Here is a 27,053-nt window from a genome sequence, read left to right as displayed (position 1 = left end):
CAATTCTTGGCCATTAGAGTAAAAATTGTTTCTGATAATTTGAAGAATTGTGAACGAACATCTAAAGGTGCTTTGAATTCTTTCTCTTCAACCTTTTTCATTACTTACTTGAATTGAAGGAAAGAAAACCCAGTAACAGATCTCCATTTCTTGATTTTCGGTCACTGTTATCTAGCAATAGAAAATATATTCTTATTAGATTTACAACAAAATAACAACTCTCGACACTATATTTTTTTGTTTCTTGTTCTTGGCCGGAGTTGACAGCAGTAAGCTTACGATTCAGATTCCGATCAATTCTCGCCGGTAAATCCCTCAGAGACCGGTGAATTTCAGATTTCGGATAAGAGGGGCAGATAAAATTTAGGGTTCTTCTTTTCATTTTGGTCCATTTTCAGATTTCTTGGTTGGTCTAAATTCCAAAGAAAACACAAAATATTCGAAGTTTCTTCTTTCTATTTGAACGAGAAATACATAGAGTATTGCTCCAGCTCATCGCAATCCATCACCGCCAGCTAGATTTCCGTTAACTTCAAGGGCTGCAATCCAGGTTCTATTGCTCCTCTCTTGTTTTGATATTTTTTAATAGTTTGATATTTTGGCGTAATTGTATCTCCTTAGCTACCTATTTTGTTCTTGGATCTTTTATATAGACCCAGCAGATTTTTTTGAGAGTACTAGCCCCGAACCCCTATTTATTGCTCCCTCTATATTCATTTTTGGGTTTTGTGACTTACCGAGAGAATTTATTTTTGGTTTCGTAGTGAAATGGGACTCATAGTCCCTAAAATGGAAGTTTAAGTCGTAGGAATCGACCGTAGTTCAAACTATGTGAAGACGACTCCAGAATGGAGTTTCGACGGTTCCAATAGCTCTGTAGGGTGATTTCGGTCTTAGGAGCGTGTTCAGATAGTGAATTGGAGGTCCGTAAGTTATTTTAGCGTCAATTGGCGAAAGTTGGAAAATTTGACCAGGGGTGAACCTTTTGATGTCGGGGTCGGATTACGATTACGGAAATTGGAGTATGTCCGTAATGTCAATTATGACTTGTGTGCAAAATTTGATGTCAATCGGACTTGATTTGATAAGTTTCGGCGTCGGATGTAGAAGTTTGAAGTTTTAAAGTTCATTAGGCTTGAATCGATGTGCAATTCGTATTTTTAGCGTTGTTTGATGTAATCTAAAGGCTCGACTAAGTCCGTATGATATTTTAGGACTTGTTGGTAAGTTTGATTGAGGTCCTGGGGGCCTCGGATGCATTCCGGATGGTTAATGGATCAAATTTGGACTTGGGAGAATGGCTGAAGGCACAAGCTCTGGTGTAATCGCACCTGTGCAATATTGACCGGAGATGCGAGCACACAGAAGTGGTGCGTTGATCGCAGAAGAGGGCTGGAGCAGTGTGGGCAGACGTCACAGATGCGAGGGAAATTCTGCATCTGCGAGATAGCAGATGCGAAGAAGGCAGTTCAGAAGCGAAGGGACCGAGCATGGGGGATATGCAGAAGCGACCTTCGTCTCGCAGAAGCGAGTCCGAATAAGCGGATTTAGGACCGCAGAAACAGAACTTCTACAGATGCGGATGCATGGACTACAGGAGCGTGTGAACCACATATGTGGGTATGATGTCGATTCTGCGACGCCGCAGATGCAGCTAAGTGTCCGCAGAAGCGGAATGCTCGACAGAACACTTAAATGCAATGGTTCGCGATTTTTGCTCATTTTAAACATTTTGAGCTTTGGTTTGGCGATATTTGAGAGCATTTTCGAGGGATTTCTTGAGGTAAGTCTCGTGTACTTATTTTTATTCAATAACCTTGTTTCCCCATTAATTTTTCTTTCTAGATTGTGTGTTTAAGGTGGAATTTGGGAGTTGGAGGCTAGGGATTTGGAGAGTTAAATTTGGGGTTTTGAGTAGCTACTTGGTGTCGAATTTTGGTAACTTTGGTATGGGTGAACTCGATATCGAATGGGTATTCGTATTTTGTGACTTTTACCCGATTCCGAGACGTGGGATTGGGTCGACTTTTTGTGGCGACTTTTTGATTCTTTGCTAAAGTTGTAGATTTATGATTTTAATTAGTTTCTTGTAGTTGTATTCATGTTATGTAATTGCTTTTGGCTAGATTTGGGCCATTCAGAGTCGGAAAATCGAGGAAAAGGTATCATTATCGATTAATTGAGCGAGATTTGAGGTAAGTGACTTGTCTAACTTTGTGTGGGAGAAATTCACTTAGAATTTGGTACTGTTGTAATAATTTGTGATATGTGAGCACCGTATATGCGAGGTGACGAGTACGTACACGGGCTAATTATGAAAATTTCGGTTCTTGCTGAGTTGTCTTCTTTTAAATTCCTTAACTGAGTTTCCTTAGCATATGTAGTGATCATGTTTAGCCTAGTATCAAATGTCTGCGTGCCTTAACTTTTACTTGCAATTTGTGCAACATGCTTAGTTGAATTACTTGCTTCCCTTAATTTGAATTAAATTTTTAGCTGTAAGATTTCTTGCTGTAAATTCGTTGTTCCTTCAGTTATCTACTGCATATTTACTTTGGGACTACGAGTGTTCCTCGGGATATCCCCATATACTGCATATTTACTTTGGGACTACGAGGTATTTACTCGGGAGGTCCCCCTGTCTTGCTTATTTACTTTGGGACTACGAGGCGTTTACTCGGGAGATACCCCTGTCTTGCATATTAACTTTAGGACTATGACGCGGTACCTTGGGAGATCCCCCATGTCTTGCATATTTACATTTGGGACTACGAGGCGGTACCTAGGGAGCTCCTCTATTGTTACCTCTAATTGATGATCTGTTATTTTCTGAAGTTTCTCGTTGTTTTAATTTTCTATCATTTCAAATATTTTTATATCTTCTGCCTTACTTTTCTTTTAAACTAGTAGGGCCCTGACTTGAACTCGTCACTACTCTACCGAGGTTAGGCTCGTCACTTACTGGGTACCGTTGTGGTGTACTCATACTACACTTATGCACATCTTTTTGTGCACACTCAGGTTCTTCCTACCAGGCCAGATACTAGTAAGCTGGACTGTACGTGGAGACTTCTAGGTATATCTTACAGTGTCTGCAGACCTCTGAGTCTCCCTCTATCCTTATTATGTTGTTTTCCTTATTCTCTTTAGACTTTGATGTATATAGACACTTAGTATTTTCTCTTAGAAGATTGTGACTAATTTCTACCGGGTTTTGGGGAGTTGTAATTATTGATTTGCAGTTTTATATTTATATATCATGTGTTGAGATTAGGAGTTAGTTAAAATTCGGAAAATCGAAATGGGTGAAAGAAGAGATAAGTTATTTTATGTGTTTGGGCGGACTCTGATTCTCATTCGAGGATGAATGATCCTAAGCGGGGGAGAATGTAATGCCCCGTAAACTTTCGCCAAGAAATTTAAGGTTTCGTGGTACCAAGGTAGGCTAATGTTTTGTATTTTCGGACTTATTGGGTTGAACGGTGCGTTGGGGAGTTAAATCATTTCAACCTCGCAAAGCCAGGTCTGTAGCGCGCTAGACCGTGCTATATCCTTCGCGAAGTCAGGTCTGTAATGCAGTATACCGTGCTATATCCCTTGTGAAGCCTGGTATTTAGCTTGCTATAGAGCTCGCGAAGCCTGGTATTTAGCTCGCGAAGCCTGGCCTGTAGCTCGCTACAGAGCTACAGAGCGTGCCTAGCTTGGTCTGTAGGTCGGTCCGAAATTTGGAGAATTTTATAACCCGACCTCCATTTCATTTAACTCGTTTAGGGTTCATATTTTAGGTATTTTATAGAGGGGGGAGAGAGATTCTAGAGAGAGGAAAAGAAGGACTAAGGATTTCACTACTTTACCTTGAATCAAACCTTGAAATCACATCAAAGGGTTGCTAGAGCTTCAAAGAGGTAAGAATATCTTTCGTCAATCCTTCAATTTCGAAATCCAACTAGAAATAGGTAATTAGTAAGATGATTCTTGGATGTGAGAGTATTAGTTACACATGCTTGTACCAATAAGGTTTGTGGGAAGATTGTTGAGTTCAAATGGGTAAAGATTGAGTTGAAAATGGTAGAAATCTTCAAAGACTTTAATTGAGGATTTGAAAGGCAATCCGATGTCGGAATTCGATAATTTTTGTATGGTTAAACTTATATCGGAACGGGTGTTCATATTTCGTAAGTTTTTTCAGGATTCAAAATGTGGGTCCCACGATTAATTTTTAAAATAATCGGATTTTTTATCTGGAAACATATGGAATTAATTCCTACGATTCGTATTGAGTATATTGAATTATTTTTTACTAGATTTGAAGCTTTCAGACACTAATTTACGAGGCAAAGGTTTATTGGAATCTTGAATTTGGTTGCAAAGTGAGGTAAGTGTCGTGGTTAACCTTGACTTGGGGGAAGAGAACCCTTAAATTAATTATTAATAGAATTTCATGTGTAATGTCGTATAGGCGAGGTGACGAGTGCCTATACATCTTCAAGTTAATTGTTTGCATAATTACTTGAAAAATCATAAATTATTTTAAATCATTAATTAATTATTATATTAATTATTTCTCTCATATTCCTTGCTCAATATCATGCCTTGAATCCATGTTATAATTGCTACATGCTTATTTGATTTATGTAACTTAATTTCTACTTGACATTTAGCATACTAATTATTAAAATACCTATTTTATCCTTAATTTCCTCAATTAATTGCTACTTGTCACTACTTGTTTCCTAAATAAATCATAATAATTGTATGCTTTGTTGCCTAATAATTTCTTATTAAATATGGTATTTATTAATAAATTCTTATTAAATGTGATATTTATTGGAGCGGGTTGCACGCCGCAACGGATTTTATTTTAAGTTTATATTGTTAGAGCGGGTTGCACGCCGTAACGGAAATAAATTGAGGGATTATGACTACTGAATTGACCTAATTATTTGATATGATTTACCGGTCTTACTTCTATTCCTGTTATTATTATTATTAATGCGTACAGGTTAATGTAAGCGACCTGCCTTAGCCTCGTCACTACTTCGTCGAGGGTAGGCTCAACACTTACAGAGTACATGAGGTCGGTTGTACCCATACTATACTCTGCACTCCTTGTGCAGATACCAGAGTTGATCCTAGAGGCACATAGTAGACTTGCTCGGATTCAGCTATTCGTAGGAGACTTGAGGTATAGCTGCATAGCGTTCATAGTTTTGAAGTCCCCTTACACTTTATCATAGATGTGTATTTCTTTCAGACAACTTTATTTTCATTCAGACCATTATTTATATTATTCTAGTAGCTCGTGCACTTGTGACACCAGTTATGGGATGGTATTTACACATCGTTATTATTATGGATTACTCACTTGATTTCAGACTTTATTTCCACATTTGTTTTTTTGTTATTAATTAATTTAAAATAATTTTAAAATGGCTAATATTATTTTAACATTGCCTTGCCTAGCTAGTGAAATGTTAGGCGCCATCACGGTCCCGAAGGTGGAAATTTCGGGTCGTGACAAAGGGTGGGGGCAGGAACAGGGTAGGTATCTTGGTTGATAAGGACCTCCGTGAACTAGTAGTAGGGATTAGGAGGGTGAATGAAAGGTTGATGACTATTAATCTAGTTGTTGGATGCTTTACTTGGAACATAATTAGTGCGTACACACCCCAAGCAGGCTTGGATGAGGAAGTCAAGAGGCGTTTCTGGGAGGATTTGGATGAGAAGGTGCGGGGTATCCCGCCCAACGAGAAGCTTTTCATAAGAGGAGATTTCAACGGCCACATTGGGGCGACGTCTTGGGGGTATGATAATGTGCATGGTGGCTTTGATTTGGGATATAGAAACGGGGGAGGAACGTATCTACTGAACTTTGCTAGAGCATTTGATTTGGTGATAGAAAACTCAAGTTTCCCGAAGAAGATGGAGCACTTGGTCACCTTTCGGAGTTCGGTGGCTGAGACTCAAATTGATTATTTACTTTGCAGGAAGTCCGATAGAAGTCTTTGCATAGATTGCAAGGTCATCCCAAGTGAGAACCTCTCGACCCTTCATAGGCTCCTAGTCATGGACCTTGAGATCATGAGGAAGAGGAGGAAGAGGGCGATGTATAGCCAACATAGGATCAAGTGGGGAGCCTTTACGGAAGATAAATCACAGGAGTTAGGGGGTCAAGCTGGTGACTATGGGGGCTTGGAGGAGGAGTGGGGACGCAAGCGCTATATGGACCACGACTGCACAGTGCATTAGGGAAGCCGCGAGAGAGGTATTAGGGGTCACAAAGGGTTACTCTAGTGGGCACAAAGGAGACTGGTGGTAGAGCGGAGAGGTGCAAGGAAAAGTGGAAACCAAGAAAACAATGTATCTAAAGCTAGTGAAAAGTGTAAACGAGGAGGAGAAGAGGGCGAATAGGGATCATTATAAGTTGGCTAAGAAAGAGGCAAAACTAGCAGTTATGGCAGCCAAGACTGCAACTTTTAGTCGTTTGTATGAGGAACTCGAGGGCCGAGATGGGGATAAGAGGTTGTTCAGGTTAGCCAAGGCGCGAGAACGGAAGGCGCATGACTTGGACAAACTGAAGTGCATCAAGGACAAAGAAGATACAGTTTTGTTTGAGGAGGGGCTTATCCGTCGGAGATGGCAGACTTACTTCCATAATCTCTTGAACGAGGAGGGGGAATGAGCATTGTACTGGGTGATTTGGAATTCTCCAGAGTTGTTGTGACTTTGGGTATTGTAGGCAGATTAGAGTTGATGAAGTTGAGGGGGCTATGCGTAAGATGAGCAGGGGCAAAGCGACCGGGCTGGATGAAATTCCGGTGGAGTTTTGGAAGAGTGCGGGAAAGGCAGGCTTGGAGTGGATCACTAGGCTATTTAATGTCATTTTAGAAGGAAGAAGATGCCCGAAGAGTGGAGGTGGAGCACGATAGTTCCGGTATACAAGAACAAGGGTGATATCCAAAATTATAATAACTATCAGGGTATCAAGCTGCTTAGCCATACTATGAAAGTCTGGGAGAGAGCGGTAGAGCTAAAGATGAGGAGGGATGTGTCTATTTCCGAGAACCAGTTTGGGTTTATGTTGGGGCGTTCGACAATAGAAGCCATCCACCTTGTTAGTATATTTATGGAGCAGTATAGAAAGAGAAAGAAGGACTTGCATATGGTATTCATCGACTTAGAAAAGGCATACGATAAAGTTCCAAGGGAGGTTTTGTGGAAATATTTGGAGGCTAGAGGTGTACATGTTGCCTACGTTAGGTTGATTAAGGACATGTATGATGGAGTAAAGGCCCGAGTGAGGATGGTGGGTGTGGACTCAGACCATTTACCGGTTATGATGGGGTTGCATCAGGGGTCGACACTTAGCCCTTTATTGTTTGCTCTGTTGATGGACGTACTGACATGCCACATCCAGGGGGGACATGACCCTTGATAGGAAGGTATGGAAGTCGAGGATTAGGGTAGTAGAGTAGGTAGTCTAGAGTGTTATTAACAGTAGTATTGACACGTAGTCTCGCTTTCTGTTGGTAGTAGGTTTTTATGACTAACCGTTATTTTCTTTCATTGTTGATCACCTTACTATCTTGTTGTTTTTATTCTGCTTTTATATGAATTTTTGTATTATCTCATGTTGTCTATATTTTCATTAATGTGGTGCTTATTCTTTCTTGAGTGGGGGATCTATTGGAAATAACCTCTCTATCCTCACAAGGTTAGGGTAAGTTCTACGTACACACTACCCTTCACAAACCCCACAGTGTGGGATAATACTAGGTATGTTATTGTTGTTGTTGTAAGTAGGTTTTGACCAATTTGTTTCGGAGTCTAAAAATATATATACTTTTGTTAACTAGGTTTAATTTAATTTAATTTCGTTCACTTTTGTTAGAGAAGAAAATGAAAATGATTACTTATTTCAGCCTAAATTGATTTTAATTTTAATTTTAGTGTGTTTCAACTAATCTATTAGATTGGTGAAGTACTTGTGAAGAAAATGGACATGAGAAAATATTCCCACGTTTAGTGAGGTTAAATAATTTACGAATTTTTTTAATTTCTTCTCTTTTCTTCAATTCTTTTTGCTTTTTGGGTTGAAATGAAATGGGAATTGTAATTTGGAATTAGCTAATATAAAAACATCAAACTATTTTGTCATGTTAGAAATTAAGAAATGAGATGGAGTTACATATATAGTTTTGAGATGAAATTTAAATTAACTTGAGAATAATATTTTTCCCTTGATAGTTCATCTTCGAAAAATGAAAAATATCTCGACAGATTTTGCTGAATGTAAGGTATGGGTGTCAATGGTTCGATTCGGCCGGTTATTTTATAATATTTATATCATACTAATTATTTTGATTATTCTATTATGTATAGCCACAATTAAACTTTCCGAAATCGTCCCAATCATGTCGGTTTCTCTTCGGTATCGGTATGGTTTGGTTAATATTTGGTATTTTTTTAAATGTCAGGTAAAGTTCACTAATAGAAGTAGAATGCAATAACATACATACTTTTATAGGAGTTCGCAAAACTCTCTAGATATTTTTATTTTTTAAAGGGTGATGAATTAAGAAAAAATGAAAGATGGCGATGGACATAGTATTAGATCCATCAACTATTTTTCAACAGCATAAAACAAGCTAAGCAAAGACAAAGAAAATATAAATCGCACGAATGCAAAGCTATTAACCAAGTTGAGATTCAAGAATAAAGTATATAGAAGATTAAATATTCAAAAAGATAAATTTAAATCATACGAGAAGAAACATATTCAATACATTGCAGTTTGCTACTCATAATCGCTAGAATACCTTGTATCTTGCTAGCGAATATGCTGAAAATAATTTAGTTTCAATAAGAGTAGCATAATAGTTTTGAGAATTAGGATTTTGAGTTTAATTACTCGTTGACTTTTAACCATTTTTATAATTCCAATGCCAAAAAAATAAATTAATGCTTTATTATTTTTAAACGTAATGTATAAATATATTTTTTTACATGTAAATTTATTTTGTACGATTCGATATTTTTTCGGTTTAATTTCACAAAATAAAGACCTACCCTAATTATCGGTACAGTTATAGATTTATATAAAAATCTATTATTTTATTAAAAGAAACCTTAAAATCGATTCGGTCGGTTTAGTCGATTTTTAAATATTCATTGACACCTCTAATATAAGGTACCGTAATTTAGATGGAAATTAAGTTTGCTTCATACTGATTGTTTATATGCCCTTGGCTTTGGTTCCTTCTTCGTCCATACACTTAGACGAGAATTAATTTGGTTGGTGGTTACTGGGATATAATAAGTTGTCAAAGATAGAAATGATAAAGAATATTGCCTCAATAGTATAGAAATTAGTTGATTATTGCTTCATTTCCATTATTTCACTAATATCTACATAAAAGAAGGTTTGATTATAGTTTTTGAGAAATAACGTCGTTACGTTAGTATATATATTTGGTCGAGACATAATCACTTTAGAGGAAAAAAATTAAATCTTAGAAGTTTGGTGTCACGACCCAAAAATCATACCTGTCGTGATGGCGCCTATCCCGATACTAGGCAAGCCGACAACATCAATAACCCACAATTTTTTTTGAATATTGGAAACATAGTAATTAATTTAAGGGGAAAAATTCCTCCAATACTGAATATAATTACTCCCAAAATTCGGTGTCTTGAGTACATGAGCATCTATACATTACAAGTATGAAAAACACGATCTATAATAGTCTGAGACCAAATACTATAAATAAGAGGATATGGAAGGAGAGACAAGGTCTGCGAAATATGACAGCTACCTCTGAATCTCCAAAAAATCAACTGTGTAAAATAATCAACACCCACTGTATCCGGGATCACCTGGATCCACGCACGAAGTGCAGGGTGTAGTATGAGTACAACCAACTCAGTAAGTAACAATAATAAATAAAGAACTGAAAGTAGTGACGAGCTTCTCAGCTAAGTTCAATTACAGTACTTTCCAACATAAAAGGGTAGTCATGCTTTCAAGTTCAACATTTAAAACTCCACAGTAATTTCATATCAACTTCGACTAAACAGAAGAGAATGCCTTTTATAAATTTTTCCAAATCAGTGATATATGACAGTTGAAATGTAGCAATAATGAAATAAATGCATCCTCTCATAGCAACAGTCACTCTGTCCTCCCATTCACTCCAACCTCACAGTCACTCTTTCCTCGCAGTCACTCATTCCTCACAGTCACTCATTCCTCACAGTCACTCATCACTCGCACTTAGTAGGTACCTGCGCTCACTGGGGGTGTGTACAGACTCCGGAGGGACTCCTTCAGCCCAAGAACTATATCAAGCTAATCATGGCATATAGCAATGAAACATGCTGCGGCGTGCAGCTCGATCCCATAAATATCCTCACAGTTAGGCCCTAGGCCTCACTCAGTCATCAACCTCTCCAGTCTATCGGCCTCAAGATATCATGCAAATCAGCCCAAAAATGATAATATGATGCATCAATAAATAGCAACAGAGACTAAGATATGATATGAAATGAATGAACATGACTGAGTGTGAAATTATAATTTGAACATATAATTCAACCACAGAAATAACCTCAGCATGTACCAATAATAACAACATATGTCTAAGCATGATTTTTAATACGAGTCTCAGCTCAATTTTCTCTAACACGTAGAGAATGTACTGATATCAACTAATTATTCAACTACAAAGTTTCATGGAATTTGACCAAGTAACAATTCCTACGGTGCACACCCATACGCCGGTCACCTACCATGTGCGTCACCTCAAAAACAATCACATAACACACAATCTGGGGTTTCATACCCTCATGACCAAATTTAGAACTGTTACTTACCTCAAACCGTAAAATTCTTTATTCCGCTATGCCCTTGCTACGAGAATTAGTCTCTGAAAGCCTCGTATCTAGCCACAATTAATTCGATTCAGTCAATACTAATTGTAATTAATTCCATAAGGAAACACTAAGTTTCCAATAAAAATCCGAAATTCACTCAAATATTTTCCGTGGGGACCATGTCTTGGAACCCGACAAAAGTTACAAAATATGAACGCCCATCCAACCACGAGTCCAAGCATACAAATTTCACCAAATTCTGACATCAACTCGGCCCTCAAATCTTTAATTAAAGTCTTTTAAGATTTCTACAATTTTTAACCCAATCTTTACCCATTTGAACTCAATAATGTTTCCATAAACCTTATTAGTATGTGTATGTATAAATAATACTCTAACACCCAAGAATCATACTCTTAATTACCCATCTTTACCCAAACTCGAAATTGAAGACTAGGGGTTAGAACCTTACCTTTTGGGTAAAGATCTTGTGATATTTCCTTATTGGATTTCAAAGCTTGAACAAGATCTTTATGAATAAAGCACTTGAGCTTCTTCCTCTCTCTAGAATACTCTCATTTCTCTCTAAAAATGTCAGATATTGGCTCACAAATGAGCTTCAAGCGCTATAAATCGAAGTTGGGTCGGGTTATAAAAACCCAAAAACGAAGCTCCGGACAGGATATGTGATCGCATATGCGACTACATAATGGATATGTGGTCCACATATCGGCCGCACAATTGACCTCCAGAACTAGGAAGAACCTGATTGGGTTTGCGGTCAATATGTGGCCCGCAAACCTGTTCTGCGGTCGCATAGTCGACCGCAAAATGGCATCCAAAATGGCCCCTTACTTGCCTCACTCTGCGGCTATTATGCGGTCCGCATAGTGATTCTTCTTTAACCTTTGTACTAATTGATCTACCTCGGCACCATAAAACCTTAATTTCTTTAGCAAAAATTCTCCGGGGTTGTTACATATAAGTCCACATCCGGTCAACCTTTTCAACTTAAATTTTAAACCTTGGAACTAAGTATTCCACATCATTACAAAAACTCATTGGACCCAAACCAATAACCCCGGCAAGCCAAATAACAACCGTAAATCATAATTTGAGCAGTAAATGGAGGAACATGGTTGTAATACTCAAAACAATCGGCTGGGTCGTTATATTCTCCCCCTCTTAAATAAACGTTCATTCTCGAACGAGTTTAGAATTATACCTAGAGTCTTAAATAGGTATGGATATTTGCTTTGTATCTCCCGCTCAGTCTCCCAAGTAGCTTCTCCGACTTGCTGGCCTCTCAACTGCACCTTCACTGAAGCTATGTTCTTTGATCTCAACTTCCGAACCTGCCGGTCTAAAATAACCACCGGCTCCACATCATAAGTCAAATTACCGTCCAACTACACTCTACTGAAATCCAAAATATGAGATGAATCCCCGACATAGTTTTGGAGCATGGATACATGGGAACACTGGATGAACACCTGATAGACTAGGTGGCAAAGCAAGTTCATAAGCCACTTCTCCAATTTTCTTAATTATCTCAAAAGGCCCAATATACCGAGGGCTCAACTTGCCCTTCTTTCCGAACCTCAACACACCCTTCATGGGTGAAATCTTGATCACAACCTTTTCCCCAACCATGCAAGCAACATCACGGACTTTCTGGTTGTCATAACTCTTCTCTCTAGACTGCGTCGTGCGAAGCCGCTCCTGAATTAATTTAACCTTCTCCAAAGAATCTTGAACCAAATCAGTACACAATAACCTAGCTTCACCCGGCTCAAACCAACCCACCAGAGACCGACACTGTCTCCCATATAAAGCCTCATATGGAGACATTTGAATGCTTGATTGGTAGCTATTATTGTAAGCAAACTCTTCCAGTGGCAGAAATTGATCCCAAGAATCCCCAAAATCAATGACACAAGAGCATAGCATATCCTCCAATATCTCTATAGTGCGCTCGGACTGTCCGTCCGTCTGAGGGTGAAATGTTGTACTCAACTGAACCTGTGTGACCAATTCTTGTTGCACTACTCTCCAAAACTGTGATGTAAACTCCGTGCCCCGATCCGAAATGATGGACACTGGCATATCGTGTAGGCGAACAATCTCGCGGATATAAATTTCAACCAACCTTTCCGAAGAATAAGTAGTACCAACTGGAATAAAATACGCGGATTTTGTCAACTGGTCCACAATCATCCAAACAACATCAAACTTCCTCAAAGTCCGTGGAAGCCCATCTACGAAATCCATGGTAATACGCTCCCATTTCCACTCTGAAATTTCAAGTCTATGAAGCAATCTGTCCGGTCTCTAATGCTCATACTTCACCTGTTGACAATTTAAACACCGAGCTACAAACCCAACTATATCTTTCTTCATTCGCCTCCACCAATAGTGCTGCCTCAAATCCTGATACATCTTCGCAACACCTGGATAAATGGAGTACCACGAACTGTGAGCTTCCTGGAGAATCAACTCACACAAACCATCTACATTAGGCATGCATAGCCTACCCTGCATCCGTAATATACCGTCATCTCCAATAGTGATTTCATTGGCATCACTGTGCTGAACCGTGTCCTTAAGTACAAGCAGATGGGGATCGTCATACTGGCGCTCTCTGATGCGATCATATAAAGAAGACCGAGAAACCACACAAGCCAAAACTTGACTCAACTAGGAAATATCCAATCTAACAAACTGGTTGGCCAAGGCCTGAACATCCAAGGCTTAAGGCCCCTCGGCTACAGGTAAGTATGCTAAGCTGCCCAAACTCTCCGCCTTACAACTCAAGGCATCGGCCACCATATTGGCCTTTCAGGGATGATAGAGAATGGTGATATCATAATCCTTAAGCAACTCCAACCACCTTTACTACCACAAATTAAGATCCTTTTATTTAAACAAATGTTGTAGACTCCGATGATCGATATATACCTCATAATGGACATCGTACAAGTACTGCCGCCAAATTTTCAAAGCATGAACAATAATTGCTAACTTAAGGTCGTGGACCGGATAATTCTTCTCATGTACCTTTAACTTTCTGGACGCATAGGCAATCACCCTATCGTCTTGCATCAATACTGCGCCGAGACCAATACGTGACACGTCACAATACACAGTATAAGTCCTTGAACCTATAGGCAACACCAATACTGGAGTTGTAGTCAAAGCTTTATTGAGCTTCTGAAAGCTCTCTTCACATTCATCTGACCACCGGAATGGAGCACCTTTCTTGGTCAATTTAGTCATAGGCGATGCAATAGATGAGAAACCCTCCACGAAGCGACGATAATAATCGACCAAGACAAGAAAACTCCGAATATCGGTAACTGAAGATGGCTTGGGCCAGCTCTAAACCACCTCTATTTTTTTTTGGATCCACCTTAATCCCTTCACTGGACACTATGTGTCCCAAGAATGCCACCGAGCTAAGCCAGAACTCACACTTAGAGAATTTGGCATAAAGTTTCTCCTCTCTCAGCCTCTGCAATACAATACCCAAGTAATGTGCATGCTCCTCCTGGCTACGTGAGTACACCAGGATATCATCAATAAATACCACGACAAATGAGTCAAGATACGGCTGGAATACACTATTCATCAAGTGCATAAATGTTGTTGGGGCATTGGTCAGCCCAAAAGACATCACAAGAAATTCGTAGTGACCATAACGAGTCCTAAATGCCGTCTTTAGAATATCTGAATCCCAAATTTTTAACTGGTGATACCCCGATCTCAAATCAATTTTGGAGAACACCCTCACTCTCTGAAGCTGGTCAAATAAGTCATCAATACGCGACAAGGGATATTTATTCTTAATTGTAACTTTGTTTAACTGCTTGTAATCGATGCACATCCGTATAGTACCATCTTTCTTTTTCACAAACAGAACCGGTGCACCCCAAGGTGACACACTAGGCCTAATAAACCCCTTTTCAAGGAGTTCCCGAAGTTGCTCTTTCAATTCTTTCAGTTCAGCTGGTGCCATATGATACAGAGGAATAGAAATGGGATGTGTGCCCGACACCAAGTTAATACCAAAATCAATATCCTTGTCGGGTGGCATACCCGACAGGTCTGCAGGAAATACATCCGAGAAATCTCGCACTACCGGTACTGAATCAATTGTAGGAGTATCTGCATCAACATCTCTCACAAAGGCCAAATATGACAAACATCCCTTCCCCACCATATGCTGGGACTTCAAATAAGAAATTACTCTGCTAGGAACATAATCTAGAGACCCTCTCCATTCCACCTTTGGCAACCCCGACATTGCCAACGTCGCGATTTTTGCGTGACAATCCAGAATAGCATGACATGGAGACAACCAATCCATACCCAGAATTACATCGAAATCAACCATATTGAGCGATAAAAGATCCACTCTAGTCTCCAGTCCCCCAATAGTTATCACACACGATCGATACACACGGTCTACGGTAATAGTATCACCCACCGGCGTAGATACACAAACAAGTGAAACTAAGGACTCACTCGACATATCCAGATAATGAGTAAAGTACGATGATACATACGAATAAGTAAGACCAGGGTCAAATAATATAGAAGCCTCACTATGGCACACTGAGACAATACATGTGATCACTGCATCTGAGGTAACAACATTTGTCCTTGCAGGAAAAGCATAGAATCAGGCATGACCGTCACCTGATCGGCGTCCCCCTCTTGGGAGACCCCTAGCTGACTGACCCCCACCCCGCACTGGCTGGGTAGGTGGAGAAGTAACTGGTGCTGAAGTTGTAGTCTGACTCCTCTGCGGTACTGGATCTTCCAAACGACGAGGACACTGTCTCCATATATGCCCAAATTCAAACAGCTCCCAGGTACTGGTGGTGGTACGGACTGAATCGGGCCCAGAGAATCGGAATAACTACTAGAAGCACCCGATGCAAATGAACCCTGAACTAAAGGGGCACGGGTCGAACTCTGGGCTGGTAGGGCACTGAGAGATGACTGGCCCTAATGAGAACTATATGAACCCTGGTTGGATAATGCACCACGGTGAATTGGACGACTCGTCTGAGCGTGTTTGTAAAGACGACCCTTACTGCGGTAAAACTGACTCCCTGAATGAACACCGCTGAAATCACCTGGTCCACGAGGCCTCTTGGCCTCCCTCTCTCCATGTTCTTGACTATGGACCACCTCTATCTACCGAGCAATGTCAACTACCTCATCAAAAGTATCACCCGATACTCTCTCCCGAGTCATAAGTAACCGCAACTGATATGTGAGGCCATCAATGAACCTCCTAATCCTCTCCATATCAGTGGGAACCAACAAAACTGCGTGATGAGCCAACTCAGAAAATCTAATCTCGTACTGCGTCACAGACATGCCATCTTGATGTAACTGCTCAAACTGTCTGCGCAACTCCTCTCTGCGAGACTGCGGCACGAACTTCTCCAAAACGAGAACGGAGAATTCCTGCCATGTAAATGGTATTACACCAACTAGCATGCGCCTCTCATAAGCCTCCCACCATCTGAAGGCAGCCCAGAAAACTGAAAAGTAGTGAACGCGGCCCCACTGGTCTCCAGAATACCCGATGTCCACAGCATCCGCTGGTACTTATCCAGAAACCCCTGAGCATCCTCTAACTCAGCACCGCTAAATGATGGAGGTCAAAGCCTCCCAAATCTCTCAAGTCTCCTCTGCTCATCATCTGCCATAATGGGGACTACCGAGGCCTGAGCAGCTGCAGTCGGTTGGGTTGGTAGTGCCCCCGGTATCTGAAGTCTCTGCACTACCTGCTTTGGAGCATGGATAACAAGGGTATGAGTACCTCCCCCGGCCTGAGAAGTGGCTGGTGCGGCCTGAGCCGAAACCACCTAAGCAAGGCCAGTGCAAACTGTCAATATCTGAGTCAAAGCCTCATATAGGCCTGGAATCTCAATGGGAACAATTGGTGCCTGAGCGAGTCCTACTGACTCAACTGCATTTGGAATCTGCTCCTGAGCTGGAGCAACTAGTGGTGCTATAGGTGCTGCTCCAACTGATGTACGAGTGACACCTCGACCTCTACCTCGGCCCCGGCCTCTACCACGGCCCCGGCCTCTCGTGGCCCTAACTGGTGGCACTGGTGGGTGACCATATGATCCGGTAGTACATATTCTCACCATATGTGAGAGAATAGAATAACAGAATTTTTAGTTTTTCGGAATCAAAAAGTTCGCACGATAGAATACAAGAAAGTAAAATTTTCCTAAGGGTTCGGTAGCCTCTCGAAGATAAGTACAGACGTCTCCGTAACGATCCGCAAGACTCTATTAAACCTGCTCATGACTTGTGAGACCTATGTAACCTAGGTTCTAATACCAACTTGTCACAGCCCAAAAATAACACATGTCGTGATGGCGCCTATCCCGATACAAGGCAAGCCGACAACATCAATAACCCACAATTTTTTTTGAATATTGGAAACATAATAATTAATTTAAGGGGGGAAATCCCACCAATACTGAATATAATTTACTACCAAAACCCGGTTTCACAGAGTACATGAGCATCTATACATTACAAGTCTGGAAAACACGATCTATAATAGTCTGAGACCAAATAAAGTAAATAAAAAGATAGAGAAGGAGAGACAAAGTTTGCGAAATATGACAGCTACCTCTGAATGTTCGGAAAATTGACTACGTGAAATAATCAACACCCACTGTATCCGGGATCACCTGGATCTGCACACGAAGTGTAGGGTGTAGTATGAGTACAATCAACTCAGTAAGTAACAATAATAAATAAAGAACTCAAAGTAGTGACGAGCTTCTCAGCTAAGTCCAATTACAGTACTTTTCAACATAAAAGGGGAGGCATGCTTTCAAGTTCAACATTTAAAACTCCACAGTAATTTCATATCAACTTCGACTGAAACAGAAGAGAATGTCTTTTAGAAATTTTTCCAAATCAGTGATATATGACAGTTGAAATGTAGCAATAATGAAATAAATGCATCCTCTCATAGCAACATTCACTCAGTCCTCCCATTCACTCCAACCTCACAGTCACTCTTTCCTCGTAGTCACTCGGCACTCGCATTCAGTAGGTACCTGCACTCACTAGGGGATGTACAGACTGCGGAGGGGCTCCTTCAGCCCAAGCGCTATATCAAGCCAATCAAGGCATATAACAATAAAATATGTTACGGCGTGCAGCCCGATCCCATAAATATCATCACAATTAGGTCCTCGGCCTCACTCGGTAATCAACCTCTCCAGTCTCTCGGGCTCAAGATGTCATGAAAACCAGCCCAAAAATGATAATATGATGCATCGATAAATAACAACAGAGACTGAGATATGATATGAAATGAATGAACATGACTGAGTGTGAAATTACAATTTGAACATATAATTCAACCACAGAAATGACCCCAGCATGTGTACCAATAATAACAACATATGTCTAAGCATGATTTTTAATATGATTCTCAGCTTAATTTTCTCTAACACGTAGATAATGTACTGATATCAACAGATTATTCAACTACACAGTTCCATGAAATTTGACCAAGTCACAATTTCTATGGTGCACGCCCACACGCATGTCACCTAGCATGTGCATCACCTCAAAAACAATCACATAACACATAATCCGGGGTTTCATACCCTCAGGACCAAATTTAGAACTGTTGCTTACCTCAAACCGTGAAATTCTTTATTCCGCTATGCCCTTGCCACGAGAATTGGTCTCCGAAAGCCTCGTATCTAGCCACAATTAATTCGATTCAGTCAATACTAATTGTAATTAATTCTATAAGAAAATATAAATTTTCCAATAAAAATTTAAAATTCACTCAAAAATCGCTCGTGGGGCCCACGTCTCAGAACTCGACAAAAGTTATAAAATATGAACGCACATCCAACCACGAGTCCAACCATATAAATTTCACCAAATTCTGACATCAACTCGACCATCAAATCTTCAATTAAAGTTTTTGAAGATTTATACTAGTTTCAATCCAATCTTTACCCATTTGAACTCAATAATGTTTCCATAAACCTTATTGGTATGTGTATGTATAAATAATACTCTAACACCCAATAGTCATACTCTTAATTACTCATCTTTATCCAAACTCGAAATTGAAGACTAGGGGTTAGAACCTTACCTCTTGGGTGAAGATCTTGTGATATTTCCTTGTTGGATTTCAAAACTTGAACAAGATCTTGATGAACAAAACACTTGAGCTTCTTCCTCTCTCTAGAACACTCTCCTTTCTCTCTAAAAATATCAGATTTTGGCTCAAAAATGAGCTTCAAGGGCTATAAATAGAAGTTGGGTTGGGTTATAAAAATCCAAAAATGAAGCTCCGGACAGGATATGCGGTCCGCATATCGGCCGCACAATTAACCTCCAGAACTGGGAAGAACCTGCATGGGTTTTCGGTTACTATGCGGCTCGCAGACCTATTCTGCGGTCGCATAATGAACCGCAAAACAGTTATGCGGTCGCGTAGTCGACCGCAGAATGGCATCCAAAACGGCCTCTTACCTGCCTCACTATGCGGCCATTATGCGGTCCGCAGAGTGATTTTTCTATAACCTTTGTACTAATTGATCTACCTCGGCACTACATAACCTTAAAAATTCTCCGAGGTCGTTACACATAAGTCCACATCCGATCAACCTTTTCAACTTAAATTCTAAACCTTGGAACTAAGTGTTCCACATCATTATAAAACCTCACTGGACCCGAACCAATTACCCCCGGCAAGTCAAATAACAAACGTATATCACAATTTGAGCAGTAAATGGGGGAACGGGATTGTAATACTCAAAATGACCGGTCGGGTCGTTACATTTGGCTTGTATTAGAGGTGAAATTCAGAATTACTAATGTGGATATAGTTTTCTAAAATGGGTTTAGTGAACTTAATTTGTAATAAATGGTTATAGAAATTAAAATTAACTAAGAATGCGGCTAATGATCACAAGGACAAAATTACTCCAAGGCATATGCTAATAACTATGAAGAAGAGTGATGAACCGAATAAGCCTTTTGCTATTATATTGTTACTGTTGCACATCATACTGTTCATCCAAATATCAATCCCATTAGATGCCCAAGAAGACTTTTTTTATGACAATCAAAATATTTGTAATATTTATTATGCATGAATTAACCGAAATGTATGTTGCTTATGAGTATTTTTTTTTTTTCAATATTGAAGATATTGGATTGCTTATCATTTCATAGATTGATATTCTTTTATGATTGCGCGAAGCGCATACATATTCACTAGTATTATTGTATTTTAAAACTCCGCTTACATAAGTTCCTAACAGCTTATTTGGTTGTTGCCTGTTGTATTGTATCGTATTGTTACTTAAAATATAATATTTGTTTCAATTGTTATTTAAATTTTATTGTATCGTATCGTTAAATCCATCGTTACATAACGCTGAAAAGTGTCACTTTATAGATCAACTGATTTGATGTGGTTGCGTCATTACTTTTTTTTTTCTCATATTGTCCTTCCTTATTATTAAATAATCTTATTTTATCTTTTACCCTACCTTTTTAAATAATAATTTTACCTCGTACCTTTCTTTTTTTAAATAATATTCCAAGTTTATTCTTCATATTGTTGGTGAATGACAACATGAAATGACGACAAACAATACAATCCATCCAAACATTATATACATCAAAACGATACAATACAATACGATACGATACATTATGAAATGATACATAAAAACCATTCAAACAAGTTGTGTAACTTCTCTCAAGTTTTGATAAAAGCGACTATTACTGAAAGATGACAACCCGGTGCACAAAGTATCCCATATTTATGCAGAATTTGAAAAATGACCGCATCCTAGGGGTACGATATAGATAACATACCCTAATGCAAGCAGTCTATGATACTGAATTAGTACAGATTTAATTTTAATAACTAGGGTATGACATAATGAATATATAGGATTTATATATTCGACTACAACTAATTTAGAATTGGTATTTTTGATATTGAGATAGTTGATTGATTGAGATTTGAGACGTAGGGTTAACAACTTGGTTTCAAATTTGAATTCTAGCTACACAATTTAATGCAAGTCCTTCTAATCTAAGTTTGGTGTGTATGTTGACTCACTAATTGTGTTTGTGTAATGTAAAAAGATGTTTAATGAATTAATAAAATAAGTTTGTTTGAATATCGCTATCATTTAAATAAAAAACATAGAATGAGACATAATTTATTAGTATTTCCAAGTGCGTCAATATTTTCTATTATGGGACGTCTCAAAAAATTTGATATCAATCTTTTAATTGTATTAATTTTACAATGTTCCTAAGTATATATTATTCAATTTCTATTTAACTAGTCAAAAATGTTTAATGTGTTCTCTTTTAAAATTAATTTTTAACTAAAAATGAAATAAGTGAGGTTAGGACGGAGATATGTTATCATTTGAGAAGGAAGAGGAGTGCAAATAACGTGACTCTACCTCCAACAAACAACTAGCAAAAGGTTTTCTTTTTCTTTAATTTTTTTCACATCACATAGGGAAATAGAAAAAAAGGCAATGAAATTCGAACCTAACTTATTATAAGTTTATTAGGGGGCGCGCAGGGGCGTTTATTAGGGGGCGCGCAGGGGCGAGTTTTGTGCAATTATTACGGATATACATGAATTCAGTAATTTTTACCTAGATCCTGCAATTACGTTAACTATATAAGAATATTTAGTTTGAAAATTATATGTTAGTCTGATTATTATTGTATATTAACTTAAGATTATTTATATGAACAATAAACTTAAAATAATAGATCTGTTTTGAGGTACACAAGAAGTGGTTCACCAACCTCCACACCTCACGCTTCTCTTTTCAGTTTCATCTCATACAATATTTATTTAAGTTTATGAATTTAGGGTGTATTTGATATAAAGATAAATCTAAATCACTTTTTTGCAACCGAACTTAAAGAGGGGGAAGACAAATTATCTTCGCTTATGTTTTTCTCTGATATTCCATTTAAAATAGTTTTGCATTGTAAGATAAAGTTTTTTACAAAAAAAATATTTTTCATCGTACCAAGCACATTAATCAGTTCTTTTAATCGTTTTTTGTATTGAATCTAATTTAAAGAACATGCATGTAGAGTCGACGAATAGAAATTATCAGAGTACTATTTTCACTAAAAAGTTTGTTAACTCAATCTTAACCAAACAAGGCTCAACCCATTTTCTTTCTTCAGAGACCACTACTAGAAAAAAAGGTCTATAGCAACGCCACACATTGCGTTGCCATAGGATGCACAACCGTTGCGATACACGAACGGACCAAGCGTTGCTATAGGGATTTTGCAACGGTTACCTGACCGTTGCCGTAGGAGATTCTATTGCAACGGTTTTACTATGATCAATTATGGCGATTAGTAGTGAGTTATGGCAACGGTCTGAAACCGTCGCTATATGTGTATTGCAACGGCTGAGAACCGTTGCTATAGACATTACAACATTTGTTGATACTGTTTTATCTATTGAAACGGTTATTACAAGCTACTGCAACGGTTATAAAGAGCTACCACAACCGTTATAAGGAACTACTACAACGACTCTGGGAGCTATTAGCAGTTGTTATCGATCCGCTATCGCAACTGGATAAATATATAATACACTGAAATTAATATATAATGGATGAAATGAAAATATATTCATCAACAAAATCATAATCCAAAATATACAACTACGATTATCCATTTATAAAGCAAAATATACGATAAATAGTATTTAATAATCCAAGAGTTGGTATATATAAGTTTGCAAAATAGTTCAAAAATAAAAACATTCCTAAATTGTCTGAAGATTGTACAACAAATACTTTTAGGTAAGGTCTTCACTGCTTTCATCTCCCCCTTGATCATTTGGTTCACCTATAAATTCAACAAAAATAACAATAATCAAGGATAGGAAAAAGGAAAAATATTGCCTTATCAATACTACTATTATTGTACTATATATTAACAACTGTTAAAATAATATAAGTACTTAGACGACACAATAAAAGATGGAACTGAAAAATCTAAGTTATAAAAAAGAATTAGAAGTCTAAGTGTGCAAAATGTTACACTAAGCAATGAATAAGAGTGCACGGATAGCCAAAAACAAATCAAACCCTTCATCCTCTTCAACAATTACACAATCCGTTTATGCTCATGTCTGCTTCACAAAGTTTTATACAGTTATGCCGAATGCAGATCTTGAATATGGGAACATTTAGGAACATCAATATAGGAACATTTGCAAACAAGGAGTATAGTGTTTGGGAGAAATAAGATTCTCAACACTGATCAACTATAAACCAAATGTCATTGATAACTCATTTTTCTGGAAGTAGAGACTCAGCTTCCTCCAAAAACTGAACAATTTAAGGATATTTAATATTCCAAATGATCTATTACTTTAACAGGGGATCATCTTGTGCCTCCCAGGGAATATATCCCATGTCGTCAACCTTTATACCACAAAACGGTAGATCAGAATACTGAGTGCAGCAATTGCTCTCATTTACCATCATAGATGATGCAAAATTTTCTATTAAAGGGGTGTCAGCTTATAAATAGGCTATCTCTATTTATCTTACACTAAACTGATCAAGCTATTACATGTTCTGCCCACCTAAAAATTAATATGTAGCCTACATTTCAGTGTGATTTTGAATTCTTAATCTATGTGTAGGTGTACATGATAAAACATCAGTGTGTTTCTCAGAGTCCATATGACCACATGAATAGATTTGAAAACCATATATTGAAGTAAAATTGCTGACAAGTTTATGTGACTAAAACCAAAGTTGTGCATGTTTGTGGTGACTGCAATTTTATACCAATCAACGAATAAAAGTACAAAATTTTACAATGACTGCAATATTAAATGAAGCTATAAAGCAAGGTGTACATGAAATTAAATCTACCTAAGGAAAGAATAGAGTTGTAGCAGCTAATGCCAACGACATGACAAACGCCAAATAAAGCTAATGAATTAAATAGACCAACTTTTACCGAAGAAGAAAATTTATAACTGCACTGATCTAGATAACTAAACTACCTGATATTTGAACAAAATTGCATGACGCATAGACTATTTTAGTAAAATGCTACTTCTTACCATGCTTTTAATTCATTTCTGGAAAGACAAATGAAGGATTCATGTACAGCCGATACTAGTAAGAACTCAACTAGGTTCTTGTTTCACACAGTGAGTAGTCTGTTGTGTTATTTAACAACTACAAGTAATAGTGAAACATAAAGCATACAACATACAGCAGTTGCAAGCTCGTCACAAATAAAAGATAGGTTGAGAAGATTAGACAAAAAAGAGTTCTAACCTTGATTGCTACTACCAAAAGATGGTCTATTGATTCGTTGAATAACTACTTGTTGTGCAAAAGAAGCTTCTCCTGGTGAACGAGCACACATGGTTGCTAAAATATTAGGATCAATTGGCATTCCTGCACACTGAAACTGTTCAAAGATTCTTGTCGGCATCATTCTCTTTTGTTCCTCGTACTGTTCCTTCTGTTTCTCAAATTGTTCCTTTTGTTCCTCAAACATTCTTATCATCCTCTCTTCCATCTGTTTCACCAGATCGTTTGTAGCATTTGAAGAGGATTCAAAATGTCCCATTTTTTTCTTTCAAAGAAGCTCTTGTAACACCTCGTCCATACAATCTAAGACGTCCTGGATGTTCAGGTCCCATAACGGCTTCAAATGCATTAACAGAATTGCTACCATCTTCACTTTGTTGTGTTTCATTCTTTTCCATTTCAGCATACAATGCAATTTTAAAAAAAAAAATTCTAGTAAATAAAAAGTCAATAAGAACAAATAATTTATCTCAACAGAAAAGCAATTAGACAGAATTCGCACAATTTTACTAGTTCTATCTTCATTAGAGTCCTTGTATAACCTTCCAGGTTTTCTTGCTCTTGTAGCCACAAAGAATTCTCGAAGTGATTAAGGGTCGGAAGTGTTCTTCTCTTTTTCCTGGATATATTAAGAGTGGGTATCAAAAATATTCTTAAAAATGGCAACATGATCATATTTACTGATAAATAAGAGCCACACCAAATTATTGCGGATTACAGCAAAGCTTGTTTTGCCAACCGTGTGTGGATTCTTCAATTTTTTCGATTCTCAATATTGATCTCGGACATTTTCTGCAAGGAAATGAGTCAACAAGACCAGACAAAGAGGTGTTCAGTTAAGTTGTACCATAGGTCGGACAGTCCAGTTCATTATCCTATTTTTTTTATCTAAGTGCAGGCATGCCATTATTTGTAAGTAATAAGCTTTAGTTGGGTTGAATTTCAAAGTACTATTGTGTCTTCTCCAAGTAGCTTGAATTGTATCCAAAGTCCATTTTTTTGCAGTGTCAGGAATATCATATTTCTCCTACAAATAATTTTAATGGGTTAGTGCAAACAATATTAAATATATCCAACCAAAAATTGAATTGGAAATTTCAAACCTTGGTATATGCCCATAGATCATCTTTTGTGTCCATTTTCCTCCAATCAAATATATCAAGAGGGAAAAGAGTCGCATTCCTTGCCAATATGCCGAGAAAACTGCCCAATTCTGTCACAACATCTTTAGTAGGACCAACAGGTTGATTGTTCTCATTTACTAGGATCAATTTTTGCCCACGCCTTCCATGTACGCTTAGCATCTTTGTTTTACCTCTTTTCCTTTTTTGAGGAGAGGAGTCTACAATAATACAAACCATAGATAGCCATAAAATTACATGTTGTTCAACTTTATAATTGAAAAAGAATGCCAGTATTTATAGAAAATTCTTGCCTTGTAGTTCACGTTGTTCTTGTTCAGCAACAGTTGTAGAATTCAATTGAATTTGTTCCTCAAATGTTTCTGCTGCAGGGGTGGTTGTTTCTGTTTGTATACGGGCTACTACACCTGAATTTTGTGGTGCTAGTATCTGATGGTCTTCAGCTAAATTTGGCAGAAGCTCGTGCTCTTCACTCGACCGTGTACATCTACATGGAACATTTGTTTTCCTGGTCAGCGCTAACTTCTTTTGGTATGCCAAGGAGGCAAGTGTTCCAGCACTAATATAATGCTTGTTGAGTTTTTTATTTTTTTCTTTTGTTTCAGGCATTCTTCTTGTCTCGTGACTATGAAACTCTGTCAATATGATAAAAACAAAACAGTTAGAGCCAATCATCCAAAAGGTGGACCTCAAATGCCAAACTAGCAGCAGCAAACACAATCATAACTATAGATCTTCTCAGCAGTATTTTAAGTTTTGTTAAAACTGAAACAGAAAAGTCATGCAGGATGTCTGAAAGACCCAATCTAACATTACGAGGATCTCGAGAGAAGTCCTTGTGCAACAAATCAAAATCCTTCCAAGCTTCCCCATCAGTAGGATGTCTTAAATTCCCATCATTGGGTCGTTCAGTAGCATGCCATCTCATAGCTGCAGCTGTTTCAGAGCACATAAATATCCTCTGAAGCCTAGGCTTTAAGGGAAAGTACCTTAGAACCTTTGTAGGGATTTTGGAGCTTGTATTAGTCAAGCCATCAACAACATTCTTCCATCTAGAAGTTCCACACACATAGCAATTATCATTCTCCGCATTTTCATTCTAAAAAAACCATGCAATCATTAGGGCACGCATGTATCTTTTCAAAATTAAGACCCAAATCTTGTATCATATTTTTTGCCTCGGGTAGCTGAGAAAATGAAAATGCCTCTTTCAACAAGTCTAACAAGTCTGAAAAATCCACATTACTCAACCCATGAATGCATTTCAATAAGTACAATCGAATGGTGAAACTCAGTTTTAAAAAATTCTCACACCCCGAATATAACTCTTGTTTTCCTTCCTCCACTAATTTAAAAAATCTCTTTCGAATGGTGAAACTCAGTTTTAAAAAATTCTCACACCCCGGATATAACTCTTGTTTTCCTTCCTCCACTAATTTAAAAAATCTCTTTGCATCTTCAGATGGCCCTTCTCTCCCCACTCCTTCATCGTATCTGAAGTCACCCTCAACATTTCTAAAAGTATCATGAAGTAGTCCATCAATATCATCATCAATGTTGGAACCTTCATCATCATTGCATAGATGTGGATTATTTCTCGAGAAAAGTT

The 27,053-nt window shown here is 38.2% G+C and overlaps 1 protein-coding gene across 7 annotated transcripts; it reads right to left on the bottom strand.

Moving 5' to 3' along the window:
* Window positions 1-22,572: 22,572 nt before the first annotated feature.
* Window positions 22,573-26,915, bottom strand: LOC107778481 (uncharacterized). 7 transcript variants are annotated; one of them, XR_012697518.1, is made up of 6 exons: window positions 25,738-26,915; window positions 25,406-25,644; window positions 25,003-25,329; window positions 24,805-24,921; window positions 24,264-24,691; window positions 22,573-22,809 (listed from the first exon to the last, which is right to left on the bottom strand). XR_012697518.1 is itself a non-coding variant. In XM_016598748.2 (4 exons), the coding sequence occupies exons 1-4, from the start codon at window positions 26,117-26,119 to the stop codon at window positions 25,072-25,074; spliced, it is 720 nt and encodes a 239-aa protein (XP_016454234.1). In that variant the 5' UTR covers window positions 26,120-26,915; the 3' UTR covers window positions 25,002-25,071. The 7 variants fall into 7 exon arrangements, 2 of the variants coding, with proteins under 2 accessions (XP_016454234.1, XP_016454232.1); XR_001646389.2 differs by having other exon boundaries at window positions 24,264-24,921; window positions 25,003-25,094; window positions 25,254-25,329; XR_012697519.1 differs by having other exon boundaries at window positions 24,264-24,921; window positions 25,738-26,079; window positions 26,256-26,915.
* Between the last annotated feature and the right edge of the window lie 138 nt (window positions 26,916-27,053).

The sequence above is a fragment of the Nicotiana tabacum genome, chromosome 12, assembly GCF_000715075.1.
Source record: "Nicotiana tabacum cultivar K326 chromosome 12, ASM71507v2, whole genome shotgun sequence".
Lineage (NCBI taxonomy): Eukaryota > Viridiplantae > Streptophyta > Magnoliopsida > Solanales > Solanaceae > Nicotiana > Nicotiana tabacum.
The sequence above is the reverse complement of the archived record's forward strand: the minus strand, read 5'-3'. Positions and strand labels throughout refer to the sequence as shown.